The 26,649-nt window shown below is 45.6% G+C and overlaps 1 protein-coding gene across 1 annotated transcript in view; it reads left to right on the top strand.

Moving 5' to 3' along the window:
- Positions 1-26,649, top strand: part of CPLANE1 (ciliogenesis and planar polarity effector complex subunit 1) — a 383,258-nt gene that overhangs the window by 152,344 nt on the left and 204,265 nt on the right. Inside the window, exons 27-32 of the mRNA XM_082255738.1 lie at positions 7,082-7,245; positions 9,259-9,404; positions 13,668-13,738; positions 13,828-13,904; positions 15,621-15,813; positions 26,091-26,375. Coding sequence (XP_082111864.1) covers positions 7,082-7,245; positions 9,259-9,404; positions 13,668-13,738; positions 13,828-13,904; positions 15,621-15,813; positions 26,091-26,375 — 936 coding nt within the window. The remainder of the gene's footprint in view (positions 1-7,081; positions 7,246-9,258; positions 9,405-13,667; positions 13,739-13,827; positions 13,905-15,620; positions 15,814-26,090; positions 26,376-26,649) is intronic.

Below are 26,649 nucleotides of genomic sequence, written 5' to 3'. Positions count from 1 at the left end.
GAACGCGCAGCTATGGATGCGCTGATTCTTGCCGTGAAAGAAACACTACATTTAGAGGATGAGCCCAATCCTCCGGGCATTGTGCCCTCAGTGAATGAGCAATGGTGCAGTTTAAAACACACCTTCACGGTGCCAAAAAGGTTTCAACTTCTTTACCCTTTTGCGTCTCCTACGGTTTGGCGCTGGTGTGTGGCTCCTCAAGTGGATCACACTGTGGCCAGATTGAACAAGGCTACTCTGGTTCCCACCGAAGATTCTCCGGTATTTAGGGATCCTACGGATAGGAGGCTGGAATCACTTGCCCGCCATGCTTACATGGTGGCGGGTTCCATGCTAAAACCGGATTGGACCAAGGTGATAAGACGCACCCTCGTGGCTGATTCTGCTCCCCCTACTACCTTGGAGATGGTGGACCAGGTTTATCAAGTGGTCATGTATTTGTGTGATGCGGCCTAAAATGAGGCCCCGTTAGCTGCGCGCCTGTCCAGTGTCGCGGTGCTTAACTGTCGACTGATCTTTTTGAAAAGCTGGTCGGCTGACCAGAAGTCCAGAAAGACGGTGGCTGACATTCCTTATGCGGGGTCTCGCCTTTTTGGAGACTCCTTGGATGTATTGGTTAAAGGAGTCACTGGGGGCAAGAGCACTCTGCTGCCCCAGAATCCTAAGAATCCTAAGGGCAAGTTTTTCTGCGGCAATCGGGGTCCCGCCTTTAAACCAAATCAGGGGTCCTTTCGTGCCTTCAAGGCACAGAACAAGGGTAAACCCTTCAAGGGCCAGGGTGGCCAGAGAAAGCCCTGGGCCGGCAAACCAAAATCCGGCCACGCTGGTGCGGCGGTTCAGTCCGCCTCTGCCTGAAGGGGCGCCATTTCAGGGGTGGGGGGACGTTTGCGCGGTTTCCTCCAACCTTGGCTGCTCCGAATTCTGGACAGGTGAGTTCAGGAAATCATTCGATCGGGGTACAAGATCGAATTTCTTTCACGGCCAGCGGACAGATTCTTTCCCTCAAATCTTCATTTGACTCCAGGGCGGTTACAAGACCTGCATCAAGCGGTACAGGACCTCCTCGCCCAGGGGGTGATCGTCCCGGTGCCTCATCGGGACAGGTTTCGGGGGTTTTACTCAAATCTGTTCACTGTTCCCAGAAAGGAGAGCAAGGTGCGTCCGATTTTGGACTTAAAAGCTCTGAACCGCTTCGTGCGAGTTCGGAAGTTCCGCATGGAATCGCTCTGCTCGGTGGTAGCCTCCCTGAGTCCAGGAGAATTCCTGCCCTCTATCGACCTGAAAGATGCGTATCTACACATCCCCATTTTCGAGGGTCATCAGAGATACCTCCGCTTCGCTATCGCGGAGGATCATTATCAGTTTGTGGCGTTGCCATTCGGTCTCGCTTCGGCTCCAAGGGTCTTTACCAAAGTGTTGGCGCCTGTTCTGGGCCTGCTGCGGGCACAGGGCATTGCGGTCTTGGGATATCTGGACGATCTCCTGTTAAGATCGAGTGCCAGTCAGAGCCTGTTGCACGATCTGGCCACCACGGTCCAGACACTCCAGGAGTTCGGATGGACCATCAACGTTCAGAAGTCGACCTTATCTCCATCGGTTCGTCTCCCATATTTGGGAATGGTTCTGGACTCTGCTCAAGCAAAGGTGTTCTTACTGGAGAACAAGCTCCGGACCCTGCAGTCCGAGGTCAGGTCCCTCAGGGACACCGAATCCTCGTCACTCAGGACTTGCATGCGGTCCCTGGGGTTGATGGTGTCGGCCTTCGAGGCGATACCATTTGCACAGTTTCACACGCGATCTCTCCAAGCGGAGATCCTGGCCAGGTGGGACAGACTACCTCAGTCCTTGGACCTGAGAGTGTCTCTGAGTCGCCAAACCAGAAGACATCTCCTGTGGTGGCTTCAGTCCCCAGCTGTGTCGGAAGGAAAATCCTTCCGGCCGTTACTGTGGACGGTGATTACCACAGATGCCAGCCTGTCGGGCTGGGGTGGCGTCCTGGGCAACCTTTCTACCCAGGGCACTTGGTCGGAGGAGGAATCCTCCCTTCCGATAAACATATTGGAATTGAGAGCGATCAGGCTTTGCCTGCCTCACTGGTCGGATGGTCTTCAGGGCCGTCCTGTACGGGTGCAGACGGACAATGCCACTGCGGTGGCTTACATCAACCACCAAGGGGGCACCAGGAGTGTCCAGGCGGCCCAGGAAGTGGCCAGTATTCTGTCTATCATCTGATATATGCCTTTCCTCCGATTCAGTTGTTGTCCAGGTTCCTTCGCAGGTTGGCCTCAGAACAAACACTGGTGATTCTGGTGGCGCCGGACTGGCCACGCCGGTCCTGGTACGCGGACATCGCTCACCTGGCCGTCGAGCCTCCATGGCGGCTGCCGATGCGAGAAGATCTACTGTCTCAGGGACCGATCTTCCATCCTGCTTTACAGTCGCTGGCTTTAACGGCATGGCTGTTGAAAGCCAGGTCCTGAGAGACAGGGGTCTCTCCTCAGAGGTCATTCCTACTTTAATCAAGGCTAGGAAAGCCTCGTCTGGTAAGATTTATGACCGTACATGGAAAGCTTATTTTGCCTGGTGTGAGTCCAGGGGCTTTTCTCCTCGTTCGTACTCGGTGGCGAGAGCGTTGGCTTTCCTCCAGTCTGGTGTGGACCAGCGCCTTGCGTTGTCCACGATTAGGGGCCAGGTATCTGCACTGGCTGTTCTTTTCCAGCGCCCTGTGGCGTCTAATTCCTTGATTCGCACCTTCATCCAAGGTGTGCGTCACTTGGCCCCTCCTAGAAGGGAGCCCTTAACTCCATGGGACTTGAACTTGGTTCTGTCCGCGTTACAACGCTCCCCGTTTGAAAACATCAAGGAAATTTCGTTGCCTCTGCTGTCTAAAAAGGTTGCCTTTCTGGTAGCGATCACTTCTGCTCGCAGAGTGTCGGAGTTATCGGCGTTGTCTTGCCGCTCCCCTTACCTGGTGGTTCATAGGGATAAGGTGGTCCTGCGACCTAACCCGTCCTTTCTTCCAAAGGTGGTTTCGGATTTTCACCTCAATGAGGACATTGTTTTACATTCGCTTTGTGCGAATCTTAAGCATCCCAAGGAGGCTGCCTTGCATTCTTTGGATGTTGTCCGGGCGATCAGGGTTTACCTGTCGTCCACGGAATCCTTTCGAAAATCGGTTTCCCTCTTTGTCCTTCCTGAGGGACAGAGGCGTAACTAGAGCCTTCAGGGCCCCGATGCAAGAAACCATAAAGGGCCCCCCCAGATCCCTGGCCGGGGCCCTTCCCTTCAAGCCCAGGGCTCTTCCCACTAATCCTGGGGCTCTTTATTCTCGTTGCATGGCCTTTTATTACGGTCCTGCAGCAGGATCCTTTCACAAGTTCTGCAGTGGGCTCCCTTCCTGCAATCTTGGGGCCTCCCCACAGTGGTGCAATGCCAGGGCCCGGTCGCAAGTGTGACTTTTGCAATCCTGGAAGTTCACCCACTGGTTTGCTACTGGGCCCCCTGGAGCATGGGGCCCGGTAGCAATCGCAACCCCTGTAGTTACGCCCCTGCTGAGGGACCTTGGAAGGGTATGGCTGCGTCTGCGGCGACCATTTCAAAATGGATCAGACAGACAATTGTTCAGGCCTATTCGTTGAAGGAACGGGTTCCGCCCCTTCCCTGTCAAGGCGCACTCTACCAGAGCGGTGAGTACATCCTGGGCTCTCCGGCATCAGGCTTCGGTGGCCCAGGTGTGTAAGGCTGCGACTTGGTCGTCAGTGCACACCTTTTCAAAATTTTACAAAATTGGTGTTCTGGCATTGGCGGATGCCTCCTTTGGCCGCAATGTTCTCTGTGCGGCAGTGCCGTAAGGGAACCCTGGTTTTATTTTGGGTTCCTGGCTGTTGGGGTTGTTCACCCCCTTGGTTATTTGCTTTTCTGGGTTGTTGCTCCTGTTGAGGGTTACCTTTCTGTTCATGTAAGGTTCCTTTCTGTTGTGGGTACTGCGTTGCCTTTCTGACGGTTGCGTTTTTCCCACCCCTCATGTCTACACTGCTTTGGGACATCCCCATTGGTGAGGACTGTATGAGTGGACGGCGACTGTCGGAGGACGCAAGAGAAAACTGAATTTTTGTAAAATCTTACTGTAAAATTCCTTTCTCTGAGTCCTCCGACAGTCGCCGCCCCGCCCCTCTTTGGGGTTCTTATAGTCTTAACTGCTTGCTACCAAACTGAGTTGGGATGGCTGATGCAGGGGGGATATTGGACCAGTGGGACAGCTCCCATAGGTGTGTCTATGTAAATGCTTTGTTTTTTAACAAGTCTTATGCCTAGTTACTCCTGTGGAGATGAAGTCAATACCCCATTGGTGAGGACTGTATGAGTGGGCAGCGACTGTCGGAGGACTCAGAGAAAGGAATTTTACGGTAAGATTTTACAATAATTCCGTTTTTTTTCTCGCTCATCGAGGAAAATAGGAAGTCTTTATCTTTGAGTTATACTGGCTGCTGCAAGAGGATTCAGCACTGGTAAACCACAACTGTAGGCCAACCCAGGGTATAACCCCTCCTACTACTAGCATTCCTCAGTTTTTCGCTAGTGTCCTAGGAGGATGGATGTCTTTTCCTCAGCTCTGCTGTGTTAACCACAGACTTCTTTTTTTCTTCAATTCATATCACTTTGTTTCCTGAATTGCTGCTACGTGGCACAGTGGTGCTCAGCTTGACTTTAAGAGTACCGGGCCTAGATCTCACTGAACTGGACAATGTGGAGATTGCCTAGAAGTGTTGCCTGTGACCCAGTTAAAGGCTTTTATGTTTAGCCTTGGGTTATTTTCCCCACCCCTCATTATCCCTTTGGCACTGCTTTTGGACGTCCCGCTAGTTATGATTTATGGAGCGCTGTGTCCGTCGATGAACAAAAGAGAAATAGGGATTTTTGTACTTACCGTAAAATCCATTTCTCTGAGTTCATTGACGGACACAGCACCCACTCCTCTATAGAGTTCTGATACTTCGAATATTGCTTGCTACTAAACTGATTACCTAGAGCAGAGAGGGGTGTTCTATAGCAGCTGAGGACAGCCCATGGAGGTAGTAGCCAGGTGTTTTTTGTTCTGTCTACTCCTACTCCTGGAGGAAAGCAATATAACCCAGTATTTATGATTTATGGAGCTCTGTGTCCGTCGATGAACTCAGAGAAATGGATTTTACGGTAAGTACAAAAAATCCCATGTTTTTTCTAACTCCTCTCATGTAATGGTTAGTGTAGCTGCCTTATATATGTATGTATGCCCATGGGTTCAAGAGTAATCATAGCCAATTTAAATTATAAACCTATATTTTTCATATTAAAGTGATTTTAAAGTCTTGTTTTTTTTCCTTTAAAAATAAAAAACATGTTTTACTTACCTGCTCTGTTGCAGTGGATTTGCACAGAACAGCCCGGATACTCCTCTTCTCGGGTCCCTCTTCTGTTCTGTGCTCCTGGCCCCTCCCTCCTGTTGAGTGCCCTCACAGCAAGCAGTTTGCTTTGGGGGCACCCGAGCAGAGTTACAGCTCCCTGTGTCCATTCAGACACTCAGACATTCAGAGTCTTGACCTGGGCCCACCCCCTCTCTCCCCTGATTGGCTAGCTGACTTTGACAGAAGTGGGAGCCAATTGCGCCTCTGCTGTGCCTCAGCCAATCCAGAGGGAGAGTCTTGGTGGGCTGAGACACTCTTGAACATCGCTGGACATAGAGAAACCTCGGGTAAATGTTAGGGGGGCTGCTGTACACAGAAGGCTTTTTATCTTAATGCATAGAATGCATTAAGCTAAAAAGCCTTTTGAATTTACAACCCCTTTTAATTTCTGTTAAATTGAAAAAAATTACACACTACTAATAAAAAAATTATCCGTTCCTTAAAACATTTTGAAAATAAAATTGAACTCACTTGTACCCCTCACTTTGGGTATGCTAGGCATCTGTACTAGCCATTACACCATAACAGTGGTTGTCTTGGAAGATGTAAAATCATTTTGTAAGAAAATCAAAATAACTCAAAAAAAAAAAAAAAAAGATGCTGCTCATGGACTTTAATGGTAAATGTAGTTTGTAAACAAAGCAGAATACCAGGTCAGAAGTGCCGTGGATTGTATAGTTTTATCCTTCCACTGGGCACAAGCCTTTAAATCACAGCCATATCTTACTGTATGTCTATAAAAGTAAGCGTCTGATTACTAAATCAATGAAACGGTTTTATTAAGAATATACTAGGGGTATTCAAAAAGTTTCCGCACTTTTTTATGCTTTCGTTGGAAACGGTGAGGGCAGAAGGTGTGGGGGGGAGCATAAATGCATCTCTGTATGTGTGCTTTACTCTCCCTATGGGGTAAAGTTCTCTCTCGCTGAGTCGTTTAAATGGGAGGTTATGGAACACCCAGCTCATAGTCCAGGTTTAGCACCATCTAATTTCCACTTTTTTTGTACCACTCAGTGAAGCTTTAAGGGGAAGAACATTTTCATGTGATGATGATGTGAAAGCAGCGGTGCATCAGTGGCTATGCTCTCAACCAAAAACATTTCTTGCCGATGGCATTAAAAAGTTGGTACGACACTAGGAAAAATGCATCGCAAAGGAAGGTGACTATGTACAAAAGTGATGTAATTTGTTTTTGAAATTTTTAAGAAATAGAGTTAAGAAAAAGTGCAGAAACTTTATGAAAACCCCTAGTATTTTGGGAGCTGTGTCTTAAGAGCTGAAAAAGATCTTGCAGTTGGGTTTTAAAGTTTGACAAACTTTTTACAGAATAATTGGAATCCTTCACATCATCTTTAGTTTATAATTTCTTTTATTTTTGTTTGTTTAACAAATTTATGTAGCAGTGATACTCCTTTCAAGATATGTCTGCAACCTTTTGCCTACAGAAAAACAAGTTTTCATTCTATCTATCTATCTATCTATCTATCTATCTATCTATCTATCTATCTATCTATCTATCTATCTATCTATCTATCTATCTATCTATCTATCTATCTATCTATCTATCTATCTATCTATCTATCTATCTATCTATCTATCTATCTATCTATCTATCTATCTATCTATGTTCTTTTCAGGTTCCGCCAAGAGAGTACATTGTAGCTCCCATTGTCCACCATGCCGTGAAGCCCAGCTTACGGAGAGAAGCCTCGGTGGAGAGTGATAATTCTGAGTCAGAAAGAGGTTCCCTCAGTGTAGTACATGAGGAGGATCCTGAGCTATCAATGCAAAGTGACTCCAGGTGAGCCATTTGTTAAATCTAACCTTCACCAGCATTGGTATAAAGCTGCTGCAACGCCGTCTAAACGCATTGGGTCATTTATTAAATCTTTAACACAGTAAAAAATTGTACAGAACAAACAATCGGGTCTAATTCTCTTTTCATTTTCAATAATTTTTCATTGAAATATGTAAAGTACCAATAGTAACATTATGAAGCATGCAATTATAAACCATGTATACAGAACTGTAGCCACCAGTGTTTGGTAGTACACTCTCTGGTCAATTCAATTAATTATGTATCCTTGCCATTTTCTAGTTTACATCAACCTCAAACTGTGACTCTTAAATTCATCCATTTCTTTCCCTTTACATTTTGTTAATAGAGGTAATGCATCTCCTATTATAGGATGTAGTTGTCTCAGTATGGGGATCGGACATGATAAGGGTATGCCTGCCCTTTCCTTTTGCTTGCACACTGATGACCGTACCATGGAAGCATCTCCGCACTCCTGGAACTACTGCATTGCAGGCTTTTGTTTTCCTATACCTGCACACATTAGTCATCTAGTTTCATAGGCACTGTAAATGTATTTTTCTATGTTGTGGGGACATTAAACTGCATGCAGATCGAAGCTGGAGAACTTTTGTTTGATATTTGACCAACATGAATATCGATAGTTTGCACTAGAACATTACTTTACTTTAAATATACTGTTAACATTAAAATACTGTACAATCAGTAAAGTGTGCACATTTAAAGAGTATGTACTTGTATTTTATATACTGTACTTACATAGGGTATGTAGTTTTGTTTAAAGATATTTGCAAAAGCCTCTCCAAGTTTACTGTCGCAAAGTCAATGTCTCACTTTTGAGCATTGCCAGACAAGTGAGATTGTATTAATTAGAAAACGGTAGGGTGAAACTGAGCGTAGTATTTTGTACTAACACCTATTTAGAGCTTTATGTGAAAGTCAGGATGAGTACAAATTTGTATGAAAAGGGATGTACACAATATGGTTATATTTTTGTACTGTGCATATATGTTTTGTTGCTATTTTGAATCACATCAAATGGGCTATTTCAGTAAGGCAATATACAAAGTACCATTGTTTTAATAGCAGACCCTTAGAACCCATCTTTCAATGACCTGACTAAAGCAGAACCTAATGATAACAATTTGATAAAAAAAATTATTTTCTTTAGCAAGGATCATATATTTCACAAAAATAAGTTTGCTACCAAAATTAGTTTGTGCTGTAAATTATCTCCAGCATTGTTCCCCTGTTTCTTCTTAGCGTAGGCTGCCATTTTGCTAATGCCCAGAGCTCTTGAAGAGCAGTAAATCATAAAGCTGAACTAAACCCATCAATTTAACAGTTTTAATAAATAGTTTCATTCCTGGAATGCCAGGATTGCTAACTGTTACGTTTGCTTGTGTGCTCAACCAAAATGTCAAGCTATCAGATGGCTGGTGTCATAACTGAACTGACATGTGCAGCACGTTGGTAGTTGCAGATCGAACAGAAGCAGCTTCCATGGCTGAAAGGGATACAAGGGTTTCGTGTCGCTTTAAGGCTATCAGCAGATCGGCCTCTACAAACTCGACAGTGCCTAAAATGGGAGAACTGAGCATGTGCAGAGCATGGTGAGACAGTGTATTACTGGATTTTAAGCTGTATGTATAGACACTTCTTTTTAATGATTTACATAGCTATACTTTGCAAAAGGGGCCAGTCTGAAGTGATTTAGCAGGACTTAATTGTCTAACTAAAGTTCCACTTTAAGTAATTTGAGATATGATTGGTTGTTATAGGTCACTACACTTTGTATGTCATCATAATGCTGGTATAACCCTTAGTAAGTTACAGTGGCAGGGTAGGCAAAACCTTGCATACTTCTATAGTTTGCAAAATAAAACAGGTCATCTATTACTATATATTGCTGCTGTTTATCTAGCAATATCTATGTGTAATAGAAACCTTAAACCGAAACAATCCAGTAAATTTTTTCTCATTGTGTCTTTTTATTAGAGGATCGTCAAAGGAAAGCATGGTGAGCTTTGATGGGAGCCAGGAAAGGCAACAAGTAATCCCCCAAGATAAGTCTGTGGATGACACATCTGTCCTGTCTGAATATCCCATGGTGGAGCAAATCCCCGTTCCTTCAGAAACAGAAGGTGAGGACTCAGCAGGAATTCAATACAACTGCTGCTCCACTTTTGTGGCGTTAACCCCTCTTTTTAATGTATTGGGCCAAATTCATAAAGTACTTTCAACACACTTGGTTCTGGCAGCAACTTGTGCACCAAGTTCTTTATTTTATATCACACAGTATTTGCGCAGCAGTCTTTCAAATGCAATTTTTTTGGAGGAAATACACTTTCATGAATTAAAAAAAAACAAAACGGTAAAGTTAGCCCAATTTTTTTTGTATATTGTGACAGATGATGTTACACAGAGTAAATAGATACCTAACATGTCATGCTTTAAAATTGTGTACATCGGGAAATGGCGACAAACTTTGGTTCCCTAAAAAACTTCAAAGGCGACGATTTAACAAATTTTAATGGTTACCTGTTTAGAGTTACAGAGGAGGTCTTGTGCTAGAATTATTGCTCTCGCTGTAACGATTGCGGCAATACCTCACATGTGTTGTTTGAACACCGTTTTCATATGCTGGCGCAACTTGCATATGCATTCGCTTCTACGCACGAGCACGGAGGGACAGGGTGCTTTAAATTATGTTTTTTTTTTTTTCCTTAATTATTTAATTTAAAAAAAAATGATCATTTTATTGCTGTCACAAGGAATGTAAACATCCTTTGTGACAGTAATCGGCAGTGACAGGTACTCTTTATGGAGGGATCTGGGGTCTAAAATCCCTCCTGTGCACTTAAAAGTACTCAAAACGCCAAGTTCGGCTGTTTTGAATGTTGTCTTTTTTTTTTTTTTTTTTACTCTGACACCTTCAAGGCTCCAGTACCTGGAAGTGGTGTCATGACATTGTTTCCGTGTTTTTACATCAGAGACCTGATCAGAGCTGAATTCGGCTTTGTTCGGTTCTTCGACCAGCCGGCGGTGGGACGGGAGCCCCCGGGTGAGCCGCGGGGAGGGGCGGGGGACGTTCCCTCCCAGTCCTTGTAATGACAGCCGAGCGGCTGCCATTACAAGAAAGCTGACCTTCAGCTCTCAAAAACAGTTTTGAGGCCTGTCGGCACTAAGGGGTTAACGTGGCACAGCATGAGCCAAACTCAAGTATAAGCACCACTTTTAGAATGCGAGAGACACTTTCGCAAAATCTGCTTACTGCTTACACCACTCTTTATGAGTTCCAGGGAATATGTATGATGCCAAGCCAGAGGAAACATTGAATTTCTTTTAATAGGAAAACATTCGTCACCGCTTCATGGTAGTTTTTCTTTTTAGTTACGGTATGTACTCTCTGGGTGGATGGGGGCCACATTTTCTATTCAGCGCCTTAATAAGTGAACGTAAGCAGCAATATTACGCTTTATTAAGAAATATTTTGTTTCTCTGACCTCTTTTGGAATACATCTGTTTGTTAAAAAAACTTATTTAGAAATAAGAAGTTTGTTTTAACAAGTAGATGTATCTCCTGAGCCCAACAAAATTGCCACAGAGGGTAAACAAACCATTGGTTGAGAATTTATAGTGACGTAATTAAAGTCTGGGAAATATAAAAAAAAAAAAAAAAAAAAGAACAATGACAGTGACAATGCACAATCTGAAAGTAGGAATGGGAAACATGGCACATAGATGGTAGATCTGGAAAACAGAAGAATGTGGGGTTAAAAGAAAATCCAAGGTGCAGTTCCTAATGAAGATCTAACTGGGTATAAATACATGTATAAATCCGAATGTTTAGGTTAAAGCAAGGGGGAGATAAATGACGAAGGGATAGATAAACCATTGGGCGTGCCAAGGAAATTGTACATGATACAGGTTTGTAAGAATAGAAATGATAATAGCATTGTATGTTGGAACTGCCAAGAAAGACAAAAAAAAAAGAAAACGAATGCAGCCACCACATCTAATGATTGTTAAGCTGCAGTATATTTTATCTTTGGTTTTGGGTTTAACATAGATTTAAACCTACATATGCTATATATTGTACACAATCTGCAGTTCTTGTACCCACAAAATACTACATAAATACCGTGCTGTAAAGAAGAGGCTCACTGACCTAAATCTACACTTAATAAAAAAAAAAGTCCTGATATGTATACACTCAAATAAGTCAAGGTCTGAGGTATACTTAATCACCCTTTATATCAGAGTCCCCCTCCACATCAGAAGCCCCCCCTCCCCCTCCTTCACATTAGAGTACCCTCCTTCACATCAGTAGTTACCTCTTTACATCAGTAGACATCCCACATCAGGAGTTCACAGTCCTCTGTTTAAATAGTGAGTTTAACCTTCACATTCAGGATCTCCCTTTTTACATCAGGAGCCCCTTCCTTCACATCAAAGCCCTCCATTCTTTACATCAGAAGTTCCCTCTTTAATCAAAAGTTCCCCCTTTACATCAGGAAGCCAGCCCCTTTAATCAAGAACCACCCTTTACATCAGGTGTCTCTCTCTTCACATCCGAGTCGCCTTCACATCCAGGGTTCACCTAATCAGGAGCTCCCTACTTAGCATGAGGATTCCTCCTTTGAAGTTAAAGGGGGACTCTGAAGTTAAAGTCCCCCTTTACATCTGAGTACATCAGGAGCCCTCTAGTTAACATCAGGATTACCCCTTTACATCAGCAATGGTCCTAGTGATATCATAGACGCCCTTCTCTTATAGTACACCAGCTGCACAAGAGAGCTTTGCTGCCACTTTTAGATACTGAAGCCAGGGTTTTGTGTTTAGCAGTGACAGTAAAGCAAGGAGGAGAGCTGGAAAATATTGCTGCCGACCAGTACCTGAATTCAGAGTAAGGAAAAGCGTTGCTGGAACTGTTAATGGTGGGGAAGAATAGAAAAGCAGAAAACAGGCGAGGTTATGAGGGGAGAGATTGTTGGGGTCAGGGAAGAGAGTGCAGGTCTGTGCAGCGGGAGCAGAGAGATCAGGAACCTGTCAAATGGCAGAGAACAGACATGGCAGGAAGTGGAGGTTGCCGCGCTCCCCTGTGAGGCACCCTGGGCCTACCCCCTCCTGAAACACTGCCCCCCTCCGATCACAGTGCCCCCACCATCATACTGCCCCCCTCCTGTAACAGTGTCCTTCCTCATACCCCTCCCTCCTGCACCCCCCCATCACACTGCCTCCCTCCTGTCACACTGTCCCTTCTTCTGTCACAATGCCCCCACTCCTGTCACAGTGCCCACTTCTTCTGTCACAATGTCTTTTTCTGTCACAATGTCCACCACTTCTGTCACACTGCCCCTCCCCCTCCTGTCACAATGTCCTCCCCTTCTATCACAATGCCCTCTTCTGTCACAATATCCTCTTCTGTCACAATGCCCACCACTTCTTCTGTTACAAAGCCCCCCTCTTTGGTCACACTGGATAGCAAAAGATAGGATATCCAGCGCACTAAAAGCTATCAGTCCCAATAACTGGATAAATTAAAACAACAAACAGTCATGTAAAAGGAGAGTCCAATGTGCCAGCTTAGTGGCAACTGCTGTAGAGGAGCTAAAAGTGACTCTGCAGGGAAGACACTTGTTTTGTCACGCTGCCTCTCTCCTGTCACAAACCCCCTCTTCTGTCATACTGCCCCCCTCTTGTCACCATGCCCCTCTCCTGTCACACTGCCCCTCTCTTCTGTCACATTGCTCCCCTCCTGTCACGGGGGGTGGGGATAAGAAAGGGGCCTGCTGCAGAACATGTGGAAGGTAAACGCTGCAGGACCAAAATAAAGGGCCCTGCAATGGGAGTAAAGGGTCCTAGGATCAGTAGGAAGGGCTCCGGCCCTAGGGAAAGGCCCAGGTCGAGGGGCCCTTCATGGTTTCTTGCACTGGGCCCTTAAGGTTCTAGTTACTGCTCTGGATTGGAGACTTCTCCCCACTCTTTGAAGTCTCCAAGTTCCAGACCCAGATCTGGGACTAACAAATCCGGAGAGAGCAGTAAGAACTGTTTTCTCTTCCCATAACAAATACTCCGGAGTTTCACACTCTTCCTTAATGCGAATCCTGTGTGTTTTTTTTTCCTATAATCACGCTGTGGCAGGACCTAGCACTGTCACAAAACACATGTCAAAGTTGCAAAATTATGTTCAGTTAAGGTTTGTATCACCCTTGTGGAATAGTAAATAGGAAGGAATCGAATTCTGCAGTGGGAGGAAATGGAAATAAAATAGAGAGAGAGAAAAGTAAGGCCATGGTATGGCAGAGATCAAGTAAAAAAGATTGAATTGTAAAAAATTACATATTTAGCAGCAACTTAAGTTATGTTCAGCTTAGGCTAACTCTTTATATTTTTCTCTAAAGATGAAATGCCTGACACCCAGAGAAGCCCCGAAATCTCTGTCGATATACGTCCTGTGCCAACTCAAATAGAGGTATGTGAATTTTATGTCAGACTGCAACACACTAAATAGGAGATCTAATAATAAAATTCTGATCTTTATGTGGTGCTTCTGTTGTACAGAATGTATACTCTGAAACAGCTCATAATGCAGAGGATCCCGAGGAATCATTTGTAGAAGAAATACCAGAACAGTTACAGTAAGACTTTGGTTATTTCTGCCATGCTCCTTAATACATTCCACAAGGAAGAGGTTTTATGGTGAGAACAAAACATCCCCATGTCACAAGTAGGCTTTGAGGTTTAAAGATCCAAAATCTGAATTGGGGTTGTTGACTCTTAACCACTTAAGCCCCGGAGGATTTGGCTGCTCAAAGACCAGGCCCTATTTTGCGATTCAGCACTGCGTGACTTTAACGGACAATTGCGCGGTCGTGCGACGCTGTACCCAAATGAAATTTTTTCCCAATAAGAGAGCTTTCTTTTGGTGGTATTTGATCACCTGTGCGATTTTTACTTTTTGCACTATAAACAAAAAAAGAGCGACTATTTTGAAAAAATAACAATATTTTTCACATTTATTTTTATATGAAATTCCCCCCCCCCAAAAAAATCCAAATTTTTTAACATTTTAGGCCAATTTTATTTTCTGCTACATATGTTTGGTAAAAAAAAAAAATCGCAATAAGCGTATTTTGATTGGTTTGCGAAAAAGTTATTGCGTTTACTAACTAAGGGAAAGATTTTTGTCCTTTTTATTGTTTTTTTTTTTTAACGAGTAATGGCGGCAATCTGCGTTTTTTTTTTTTTTGCGGGACTGTGACATTGCGGCGGACAGATCGGACCCTTGACTGACATTTTTGACACTTTTGGGGGTACCAGTGACATTACTACAGTAATCAGTGCTATAAATATGCACTGTTACTGTAAAAATGACACTGGCAGGGAAGGGGTTAACTTTATTAGAGATGCAGGGGTTAAATGTGTCCCTAGGGGCATGCTTCTAACTGTAAAGGGGTGTGGCTTTTCATGTAACCACAGAGACATACGATCCTACATAGCAGGATCGTATGATCTCTGCAGTTACACCAGGGAGAGTGACAGGCGGTTTTGTTTACATCAGCCGCCTGCCTTTCTCTCTCTCCAGTGGGAGATCGCGAGTGACCGGCGGACATCACGCTGGAATGTCCGTGAACAAGTGGGAGCGCGCCCCCTAGAGGCTCGCAGGCAAGCGACGTAGTACTACCTCACTTTGCCTGCACGGGGCTGACTGCCGCAGTAAATAGTCGTGCGGTGGTCCGCAAGTGGTTAAGCTGGCCATAGATGAAGCTTTTTCTTTCCTGCAAACACGAGTTTCAGGAAAGAAAATCACTTAATTTCCCCATCAAAACTCTCCCACAGAGCCACTGCGTTCTCCTGATACAGTGATTGCTGCTAGCAGCTATAATAGCCGCTAACAATATTCTCATATAAAATCCGACAGGCTGGTTGTACCCAAGTTTATCAATCGATCAATTCAGCCTCCTCATACATACTTGAAATCTTTGCTGGTCACTGCTGAACAGGCCCAAGATGTGAACCATCTATGGCCAGCCTTACATGTAAAGTGTGATCATTTCTTAAAGCACACAAATAGGAAAGGGAAAGAGGTCTGTTACTGAATAAATGTCTTTACTGGCAGCATCAGTTGCTGTGGAGATGATACACAGTCAGTGAGTAAACATGCCAGGGTTGAGTAGAGAACAGAATCAAAACTACTTACTGACCACAGAAAATGTATAATAGTAGTGTGCAGCACGTACAGATGAAAGTACAAAGATTATACAGGTACCTGGTTTTTATGCTTCAGAAATCCAGATTTTCAGGCTTGTTGTAATGAATAGGAAATGTCTGTTTTTGTGTGTGGTTTGTTTTAGCAGTGAACCGGCCATGTCCACTGGTTCTCCACTTCCACAACCGTCACCCAGTGCAGCATGTGTTCCTCCACCTCCTGCTCATTCTACCAACCTGCCAGAACCCACTTCTGATGGAGGACAAAGCACTCAGCCTGCCAACACCTCAGAAGGCATCAGACAGCTGTTCCAAGATGAAATGTTTCGATTACTCCAGGTAAATTCAATTGCTTCTGAACATAGTTTTGTTTTGCATATTCAAAGTACAATTTATTGTTAAAGCTAATTGTTGGGCATAAAAAGTTTTGTCTGAATATATTCCTCAATAGCCACATAAGATATAAATGTACTTTGTATGCACCAAATACATTTGCAAACCCAGATACTACCTTGTAAAATTAGCAGTGATTTTATTAATGCACAGAAAATTGTGCAATAAGTGGAACCCAGCAGATCCATCCATTACAGGCTTCCTGCAGAAAACTACATGGGGGGGGGGGGGGGAATTCAGGACCAGTCATTCTGCCCAAGGAGAGAGAGCATCCGTGAAAAGTCTCTATTACAGAAGGCAAAGTGCAAGAGTTGTTTCATGCTGTAATCCTGCACAGATGTAGAAGAAATGCACAAAGAAAAGACACCAAGATTCAAGTTAAGACTACACATGCCTTTTATATTTTGACAATATTTGTTTAGCCTAAACTTCACCTCTATTTTTCTTATTACTCCTAGTCTTAGGGCTCTTTCACGCTGGCTAATCTGCCTATTCAGTGGGAATCTCTCCGATAATCCGCGCTGAGCAGGCAGGTGTTAGGTCTGTGTCCGCTCCACTAATGCAGAGCGGAAATGGACACGGACACAGCCCACTTTTCTCTATGGGCAGTGGGATATAAACGGACCACCATGTTTATATCCGATCTACCAAACGAAAGGATCGACCGATTATCGGCAACACCAATATATCGATGGCCGATTTGCACTTTCCCCGATATTGCTGTGACGTCATCGCGTATGTTGCGACACGCCTCCACGCACTGGACAGCTTCTGTGGCCTTCTTAGACCGCCTTCCTCAGCCTCGTTACAGTGTGTTTTACCCGCCGCGGCCAGTCTGGAGTCTGCTTTGCAATGCATGCTGTGCACAGTCGGTTGGAACAGTGAGTGTTCTTCTACTAGTTCTATCAAACACCAGTCACAGACACGTGTAACATGGCCGCCGCAGCCATCCACCACCCACAGCTGCCCGGTGCTAGCCAGCCACCCTGTCCCACACACCCACAGGCCTACCAGCCAGCCACAGGCCCTGCCTGACTGTACCTGCCATCCACCCGCCGGCCCTGGGCCTGTACCTGCCAGCCACCCACCCACTAAGGGGTGCCACCCACCCACTAAGGGGTGCCAGCCAGCCACCACAGGGTGCCAGCCACCACAGGGTGCCAGCCAGCCACCCACCACAGGGTGCCAGCCAGCCATGAACCCACCCACCACAGGGTGCCAGCCAGACACCCACCCACCACAGGGTGCCAGCCAGCCACCACAGGGTTCCAGCCAGCCACCCACCAAAGGGTGCCAGCCACTCATCCCCACAGGGTGCCATCCATTTTGTTTAAGCCTATATTAGGGTCTTTTCAAGTTTCAATGGAGATGGACGGAGATAGAAAAATTAAAAGTGTGGTCTGGGACTATTTCTCTTCTCCATCTCCAGGAAAATCAGCAGCACTGTGCAACACTTGTAAGCATGGGATCCATAACTGCAAAAACCAAAAATACGTCTAATCTTTGGGCCCATTTAAGAGTTCACGATGTTGAATTGTATAATGCAGAAAAAACAAATGAATCAGAAGGTGAAACATCACTATCCCAGGCAACAATAACAGATATGTTTCGAAAAAAAAAGGTGGCTAAAATCGGAAGATCCCAAATGCTGTGAGTAATCGCAGGGATGATGGTCACTGATAACCAGCTATTTACAATAATGCCTGACTCTGGATTTCAGCGGTTGGTGTCCATGCTCCATGGAGCCAAGGTACACATTGAAGAGTGACAAATTTTATTGAACTGAAATGCTGCAAAAGATCCACCAAAAGGTCGTTGAGAAAGTAAAGGCTATGCTGAAACCAGAGAATGCTGGCAACTCACTCTCATTCACGACTGATTGCTGGTCAGGACAAACAGAATCACTAATGAGTTTTACATGCCACTTCATTGACAGTGGATGGACAAGAAGGCATTTGGTGTGAAATACAAAAGTGATGCAAGGATCCCACACTGGGGAGTACATTAGAGAAATGTTTCTAGGCATGATAGAAGAATGGGGAATCCCCAAAGACCGAGTGATTCTTGTGCTGCGAGACAGTGGAGCGAACATGTTTAAAGGTATGAGACTTGCTGAAGTGTCAGACCTCATTTGCGTGACACATACCCTCCAACTTGTGGTAAATGATGGTCTGACAAACCAGAAAGCATTGCTTGACGTTATTAGCATGCTGAAGAAGTGCGCAGGCCATTTCGACCATTCTATTCTTGCCAAGCAGCGACTGCGGTGCATTCAGGAAGACCTTGGCCTACCCAAAAACAACTTGATAGAGGCTGTTCCAACACGATGGAACTCAGCGCTACACGTTACAAAGGATGCTGGAGCAGAAGCGAGCTCTCGCTATATATTCTGGTGAATATGGACTTGGAGGACATTCTTGTCCTACTGCTGATCAGTGGGACATAGTAGCCAACATTATTGAGACGCTCCTACCCATTGAGGAAGTGAAACTAGAGGTGAGTCATTATGACTCATCTGTGTCTTCTGTCATCCCATGTGTGAGAGTGCTGAAGATGCTTCTTCAACGGGAAGGACCCAACAAAAGTGGCATTAAAGCATGTAGGCAGGCCATGAGGGACAGCCTCGCCAAACAGTTTGAGAAGCATGAGGAGAATAAAAATGTTGTGCTTGCATGTCTTTTGGATCCTCGATACAAGAACCATCCTTTCTCTTCTGATGATGTATTGGCCAAGGCAAAACAAAGGCTGACAGAAGAGATTCAAGTTCAACAGAAGGTGCAGGAGGTTCCTCCTGACGAAAATAGAAGGTTTCTGATGTGGAAGAGCAGGATGCGGGAGAAAAATGTCCAAAAAGACAACTGACAGAAGAGAAAATTAATCGTGGTGAAATAGATGCCATGTTCAGCGTTTTATTGGGGCCTCATGTGGAGGATTATTCTCAATCTGCAATAATGACCCTGGATGATTAACTTCATCTCTATTTGAAGGAACCAGTAATTGACACAAAAAGTGATCCTCTTCAGTGGTGGAAAAAAATGAAGCACGCTACAAAAGACTTGCTTCTCATGCTATAAGATACCTTTCTGCTCCTTCTTCCTCGGTACCAAGTGAGCATGTTTTTAGTCAAGTGGCAGCAATTTATGAAAAGAAAAGAAGCTGTTTAACTGGTGAACATGATGAAATGTTATGTTTTCTGCAGTATAATATTGTTCTACTTAACTGGGAGTATTGATTTGAAAGTGTAGTAGTAGTGTCTGTCCACTAAGTCCACTCCAATCCACTGTATAGCTTTTGTCTAGCTATTTTTTCTAGTAGTTTTGCACTGATTGTGCTGCACTGCAGTCAGTGCAAAACTGCTAGAAAAAAAGCTACAGTTGATTGGAGTCAGTGGACCACTGCTGCAGTAGTGCGCCACTCACTGCTGCAATAATTTTAAATCACTAGTGCAGTAGTGATTTAAAATTATTGCAGTGAGTGCCCTACTGCAGCCGTAGTCCACTGACTCCACTCCAGTCCAATCCACTGTGTAGCTGTTGTGTTGCCTATATTTTTTTCTAGCAGTTTTGCAGTGACTCCAGTAGTTGCAGTGAGAGAGTGCCCTACTGTAGAGGTAGTCCACTGACTCCAATCCACTGTCTAAAGTTTTACATGGTTAGTAACAGATTTGTGTTGAAATTTGTGTTTGTTTTGCAAAATTTTAAATGTGCAAAAATATCGACCGATAGCGATATTAGATGGCCCAAATATCGGTATCAGCAACCAAAAACCGATTTCTCTGTCGCTCATTGACAGACGTAGTCTTCTTGATTCACAAGAACTGGGTTATGTTGTCTCCGCAGGAGCAGGACTAGGCAGCAAGAAAAAACGTTCTGGCTCCACCTTAAGGGCAGTCCCTGAGGGTATATCCTCCCTCTCTCTGCTACAAGGCATCAGTTTTTTTCTGTCTAGTCAGGAGTAAGGACCTAAGTTCCTTGCTGGGATCTTTTTGGTCCTGGCAAGATTTTTTCTTTAGAAAAAATATTTTTTAGGTAGTTTTCTCCAGTGTTTTTTTCCTGTGAGATCTTCAAGCAAATACGCCGGACTGGGCGACACTAGTGGTCACCCCAGCCGGCCTATGAGCGCGCGCAGACCATTGCATTGCGCTTGGTCGGCCGCGACACATTCAAGTAAGTATGCGGGGCCGGGCGACGGAGTCCCATTGGAGGGACTGACCTTACGAGTTAAAAGTCTTGCTTGGACGCCAGGAACCAGAGAGTCGTGGCGTCCGGAGTGGTCCACAACCCCCCACCCCGGTGGAGAGGGTATTGTGAAGAGAGGGTGCCTGTCGGTTTGGTATGGTGAGTAAACGTTCCCTTTTTTCCTCGTTATGAGGCAGTATGAATTATGGGCCCCTCCATACATGGTCAGTATATATCTGACACTAAAAGTCCCCCTTGTAAATACAGTATGTGTTTGGTGGGAAGTGGACTTGGTTTGAGAGCTAACACTCTACCCAGCAGACTGTAGTATTACAGCAGACATAGGAGGTATAATCCTACCTTAATTGTAGTGTACCTCCTGCAGATCGATAAACCGCCACTTAGCAGAGATGCAGGTGGATGTGCTGGGTAAAACGATTTCGGCAGTCCGCCGCCATTTTGCCGTAGACCGGGTGCATGAATGTCCTCAGGTCACGCCGGCCGCCATGTTTTTGGAGTCTATTGTCTCCCGTATGGGGGCGGCCATGTTTGATGAGCCCAGCTACCTCGTGGAGAGCTGGGAACGCCGGAAGGCGTACACAGGGGGCGGAGCCACGTCCTTCTACCCGGAAAAACTAACACAGCTCTTTCCAGTCTGTAAAAGACAGACGCTGACTGCAGTTGGTTGGAAACTTCTCTGCATCGGGTGGTGAGCCTTGGGGGTCCCTCTCTCTCTCTGTGGGGATCGAGAAGCAGGTACTCTGAGGGGCGCTATTGCGCTAGGGGGAGACACATAAAAAAAAAAAAAAAAAAAGAGGTATTTTTTTATTTAAAAAAAAAAAAAAGTTTTTTGTTTTTTCTGGCAGAGGTGTCCTGAATTAACATGGACCCTGCCACTCATGTATCTCCACCGGATCCCCTCGAGGTGTCTGCAGGATCCTCCAGCACCCCACTGACGGTTGAATCATTGTCAGCTATTATGGAAACTTTTGTGTCCCGGGTGGAAGTGGCTTGTCAGGGACAGGGCGCAAGAAAGCGACCCCCGCCTAACCCCTTATTATCTGAAACTTCGGATTCAGAATCTGAGCCTATTTCTGCAGTTGCAGGTACTTCATCTGGGATTGGTGTCTCGGGTACTGTCTCTTCAGACAGTGAGGAGGATGTTTCGGCATCAGCCATAGCCCGAGAGGAAGCGTTGGTAAACGCACTCATTGTATCTGTTCAAGAAACCTTAAGATTACAGGGTATTCTGTCGGAAATAGCTGAAACTGAAATCCCTTTTGGGACTAAAAAACGCATCAAAGTGGCGAAGGTTTTTCCATTGCCCAAATGTTTTGGCAATCCAATCAAAGAAGAATGGAGTCTGCCAAAACGCACCTCTGCTATTTCTAAACGCATTAACAGGCGTTATCCGTTTGAGGAAACCCTCATTAAGAAATGGACAGAACCACCTGTGGTGGATTCACCAATTGCTAGATTGAATAAAGCCACGGTTATTCCTTTAGAAGATGCTCCGTCTTTTAAAGATCCAGTGGATCGCAAGATAGAAGCTATGTCTCGCACCATGTTTTCCTTGATTGGATCAGCTTTCAGACCAATAATTGCTATTGGTCTGGTTTCGCAGACTGTAACTGAATGGACCAAGTGGTTACGCCGGGACTTAGAAGAGGTCCCTCAGGCGGTATCAGATTTGTTGGAACAGATGATACAGGGGTTACAGTTTGTGTGTGATGCGGCGTTAGACGCCACTCCATTATTGGCGCGAGCATCAGTTTCAGCAGTGGTTCTCAGGCGTACACTGTGGCTAAAAGGTTGGTTAGCCGACCAAGGTTCCAAAAAAGCATTGGCTAATATCCCCTTTTTAGGAGAGCGTCTATTTGGAGCCAACTTAGATGAGATCATTAAGGATCTCACGGGTGGAAAGAGCACCTTTTTACCGCAAAATGTTAAGGGTAAAGGAACTCGTCAAAGACGAGGGCCTTCTTTCTCTGCTCACAAAAAGTTTTTTCGTCCCGCGGGTGAAAAAATTAAGTCCTCCAAAGCTCCTTCAGGAGGCTTCAGGGGACGTTGGTCGGGCAAGCAAAAGCCCGCCCCCTCCAGACCTGAAGATAAATCGTCCAAAGCCTGAAGGTGCGCCCCCACCCATAATTGGGGTGGGGGGACGTCTTCGCCGGTTCCCGGATCCATGGCTTTCCAGAATCCCGGACAAGTGGGTTTGCAAAGTCATAAGGTCAGGGTACAAGATCGAGTTTCGATCTCTCCCACCGGCGCGATTCTTCCCTTCCAATATCCGACTATCCCCGGATCGTTTAGAAGATCTGCGGAGAGCAGTCACGGATTTACTACAACAAGGAGTGGTAGTCCACGTTCCTTGGACAGAACGTTTTCAAGGATTTTATTCAAACCTATTTACAATACCCAGGAAAGAGGGCAAAGTGCGTCCAATTCTGGACTTAAGGGCACTCAATTCCTTTCTCAACATAAGGAAATTCAAGATGGAATCCATTCGCACAGTAGCAGCCTTCCTGCATCCAGGGGATGTCCTAGCGTCCATAGACATCAAGGACGCCTATCTTCACATTCCCATTTTCGCAGGACATCAGCGGTTTCTACGCTTTTCCGTAGAAGAGAACCACTATCAGTTTGTGGCGTTACCTTTCGGTCTCGCCGCGGCTCCTCGGGTCTTCACGAAGGTGTTGGCCCCAATGTTGGCACTACTGCGCCAAAGAGGCATATCGATTCTAGGTTACCTAGACGATCTCCTGCTTCATGCAGAGTCTCCTCAGACCCTGCTACAAAACCTAGAAATTACTATCATTTCTTTACAGGAATTCGGGTGGCTGGTGAACCAGCAAAAGTCATTTCTGGTTCCCACCCAGAGGCTCGAATATCTGGGTCTAATTCTAGACACAGTCAGGTCAAGAGTTTTCCTTCCGGTAGGGAAACTCCAGAAGATTCAATCAGCAGTCCAGTTGTTACTATCCAACAGCTGGTCTTCTCTTCGAACTTGCATGAGGGTTCTGGGATTGATGGTGGCTTCCTTCGAAGCAGTCCCATTTGCCCAGTCCCATACCCGAATTCTTCAGCAAGAGATTCTTCTCAGATGGAATCGGAATCCGGAATCCCTGGACAATCGGATCCGATTGAGCAAACAGACCAGAGAGTCTCTGGTCTGGTGGCTTCGGTCTCCGATGCTCAGCCAGGGAAAGTCATTTCTGCCAATATATTGGACGATAGTGACCACGGATGCCAGTCTATCCGGATGGGGAGGAATTCTCGGTCAGTTATCTGTCCAGGGACTTTGGTACCTGGAAGAATCCAGGTTGCCGATAAATGTATTGGAACTGAGAGCGATCAGACTTTGTCTGATTCACTGGACCGAGCAGCTCCAGGGCAGCCCGGTTCGGATTCAGTCGGACAACGCCACGGCCGTGGCTTATGTCAATCACCAGGGGGGCACCAAGAGTGTCCGAGCAGCCAAAGAAGTGGCTTGCATTCTTCGCTGGGCGGAACGATTTGTTCCAGCTATCTCTGCGGTGTTCATTCCGGGGGTGGAGAGTTGGCAGGCAGATTATCTCAGCCGTCAGACTCTGGATCAGGGGGAATGGTCCCTCCATCCAGAAGTTTTCCACCAGTTGTGCCTACGGTGGGGCACCCCGGATGTGGATCTGTTGGCATCACGATTCAACAGGAAAGTACAGAGATTCGTGGCTCGCTCCCGCGATCCTCTAGCAGAGACCGCAGACGCAATGATCGCCCCGTGGGGGCAATACCAGCTAATGTATGCCTTCCCTCCTCTCGGGTTACTGCCAAGACTTCTTCGCAGGATAGAGGAGGAAGGAATTCCAGTAATCCTGGTAGCTCCGGACTGGCCTCGCCGAGCTTGGTACGCCGACGTGGTCAGACTGGTGGCGGACGTCCCGTGGAGACTTCCTCTCAGGGAGGACCTACTGTCTCAGGGACCGATCTTCCATCCTGCTTTACGATCGCTGGCTTTAACGGCCTGGCTATTGAGACCCAGGTGCTGAAGGACAAGGGATTGTCAGCTTCAGTTATTCCTACTCTAGTTAAAGCAAGGAAAGCGACTTCCAGAAAGATTTATCATCGTACATGGAAGTCCTACATTGCATGGTGTGAACCTCTGGGGTTCCGTCCACGGTCTTATTCGGTTAGTCGAATATTAGCTTTTCTGCAACAAGGGGTTGAGCAGAAACTGGCCTTGAGCACTATCAAGGGTCAGGTCTCAGCATTAGCTATCTTCTTTCAGAAGCCTTTGGCTACTCATTCCTTGGTGCGGAATTTCATCCAGGGGGTGCGACATCTGGCTCCGCCAGTGCGCGCGCCGTTACCACCCTGGGATCTTAATTTAGTATTGTCGGTTCTTCAGAAACCTCCCTTTGAAGATATTAGGGAGATTCCTCTACCTACGTTGTCCCAGAAGGTGGCCTTCTTGGTGGCTATCACTTCTGCACGCAGGGTGTCAGAACTGGCCGCTTTATCTTGTCGTTCCCCATATCTGGTGGTTCATAGAGATAAGGTGGTTCTTCGTCCGAATCCATCCTTCCTACCAAAAGTGGTTTCAGAATTTCATCTGAATGAAGAAATTGTATTACCTTCCCTGTGTCCTAAGCCCAGTCATCCTCGGGAGTTTGCTTTACACTCCTTGGATGTGGTCCGGGCGATCAGGGTATACTTGAAAACGACAGACTCGTTTCGCAAGACGGATTCACTTTTTGTGATCCCGGATGGACCCAAAAAGGGGTTGCCTGCATCTGCCGTGACTATTTCCAAATGGATCAGACAGACGGTGGTACAGGCTTATTCTATTAAGGGTCGGGAGCCCCCGTTCCCTGTTGAGGCGCACTCCACTCGGCACTTAGTGCGTCATGGGCCTTTCGCCATCAGGCGTCAGTGGTCCAGGTGTGCAAGGCGGCTACCTGGTCGTCGGTGCATACCTTTACGATACATTATAAAGTTGATGTAATGGCATCGTCTGATGCCTCGTTTGGCCGCAAGGTTTTGCAGGCCGCCATTTGAGGAGACCAGTGGTCTGCCTCGAGGGTTTTTTTCCGTTGGAAATTTTCATTTGAGTCTCATTCTTTGTTTATAATGAGCCTTTAAAACTTCTAGTTTGGCACCGGTTGGGCCTTCTAGATTGGATTTTGATTTCGGTCAATCCCACCCCTCATTTGTGGCACTGCTTCTGGATGTCCCAGTTCTTGTGAATCAAGAAGACTACGTCTGTCAATGAGCGACAGAGAAAATCGGATTTTTGTAAGATCTTACCGTAAAATCCTTTTCTCTTAGCTCATTGACAGACGTAGTACCCGCCCCTCTATCATTGAGTTGGGTTGGGTTAAATTCTCTGTTGCTGCTTTGTGACAGAACTGATGCCTTGTAGCAGAGAGAGGGAGGATATACCCTCAGGGACTGCCCCTAAGGTGGAGCCAGAACATTTTTTCTTTCTGCCTAGTCCTGCTCCTGCGGAGACAACATAACCCAGTTCTTGTGAATCAAGAAGACTACGTCTGTCAATGAGCTAAGGGAAAAGGATTTTACAGTAAGATCTTACAAAAATCCGATTTTTGGTTGATCACTAGAATGAATGTTGATGTTCAGATTTAGTCTGCCTAAAAACTGACAGGTGGACCCGATAGGTCCACCCGTGTGAAAGAGACCTTTGTTGGTAGTGTGCAGGCATTCACTATAGACATCTGTTGTTTATGCAGGTTGTTGGTGTTGATACTCAAGCACTGTGCTCAGTGCTAAATGCATTTGTTCACTTTATTTGGTAGTTTTTTTTTTACTGTGAGCGAAGTGTCTGGAGGGATTTGCATGCACCGTAGAGAACTGTGCACAAGATCGCTTACTGACCGCCAAATGCAAAAAATAATTTTTTTTAAAAAATGGCAGCTGTCAAAACACAGAAGTAATTTAAAATACAGAGTTAGAATTTTCAAACATCAATGTTCCCAAATAAATATATACAAAGGAAACATAACTAAAAACTTCTTATTTTTATTGTTTTTATTTTGTTTTCTTTAGCTCCAGCAGATCAACTTTATGAGCTTGATGCAAGTTGTGGGGTCTTCCTTTGCTGCCCTGCCAGCCATACAGCAGATCATGCAGCATACTGCACAGGTGACAGGGAACCTGGTGACCAACCCTACGGTGGGACAGGCTCCACTTCAGCTCATTCCACCAATTCCAGTAATTAATACTTTTCCACGGACACAGAAGGATGATGTGGAGCAAGCAGTGACGATGGGCAAAGGTGAAGCTACTGAGACAAAGCCGATCAATCACTCAGGCAAAACGGAGAATATGCAGGTACAGTAAATGTTTTTTTATGTTTTTATGTTGAGCAGTAATACCTATAACAGCTCCACTTCTCATGCCACTCAAACTGCTGCTGAATGTGAAAGCGGGGTTTTATCTTTCATCCTCAAATTTGGTTACTGAAAGTGAACCCCTGGTTTTTCCTGTACAGGGCAAAGCAACAGGATCACTCAATGTGCCACTCATGCTTACCTTTGTTTACCAATCTTAGGCTAGACCAAAGCTCTGAAAAGGGATCCCCAGAGGATTGCTTCTTAGAACAGGG

The sequence above is a fragment of the Pelophylax lessonae genome (assembly GCF_965119305.1).
Source record: "Pelophylax lessonae genome assembly, chromosome: 1".
NCBI classification, from domain to species: domain Eukaryota; kingdom Metazoa; phylum Chordata; class Amphibia; order Anura; family Ranidae; genus Pelophylax; species Pelophylax lessonae.
This window is presented reverse-complemented; position numbering and strand designations above follow the sequence as displayed.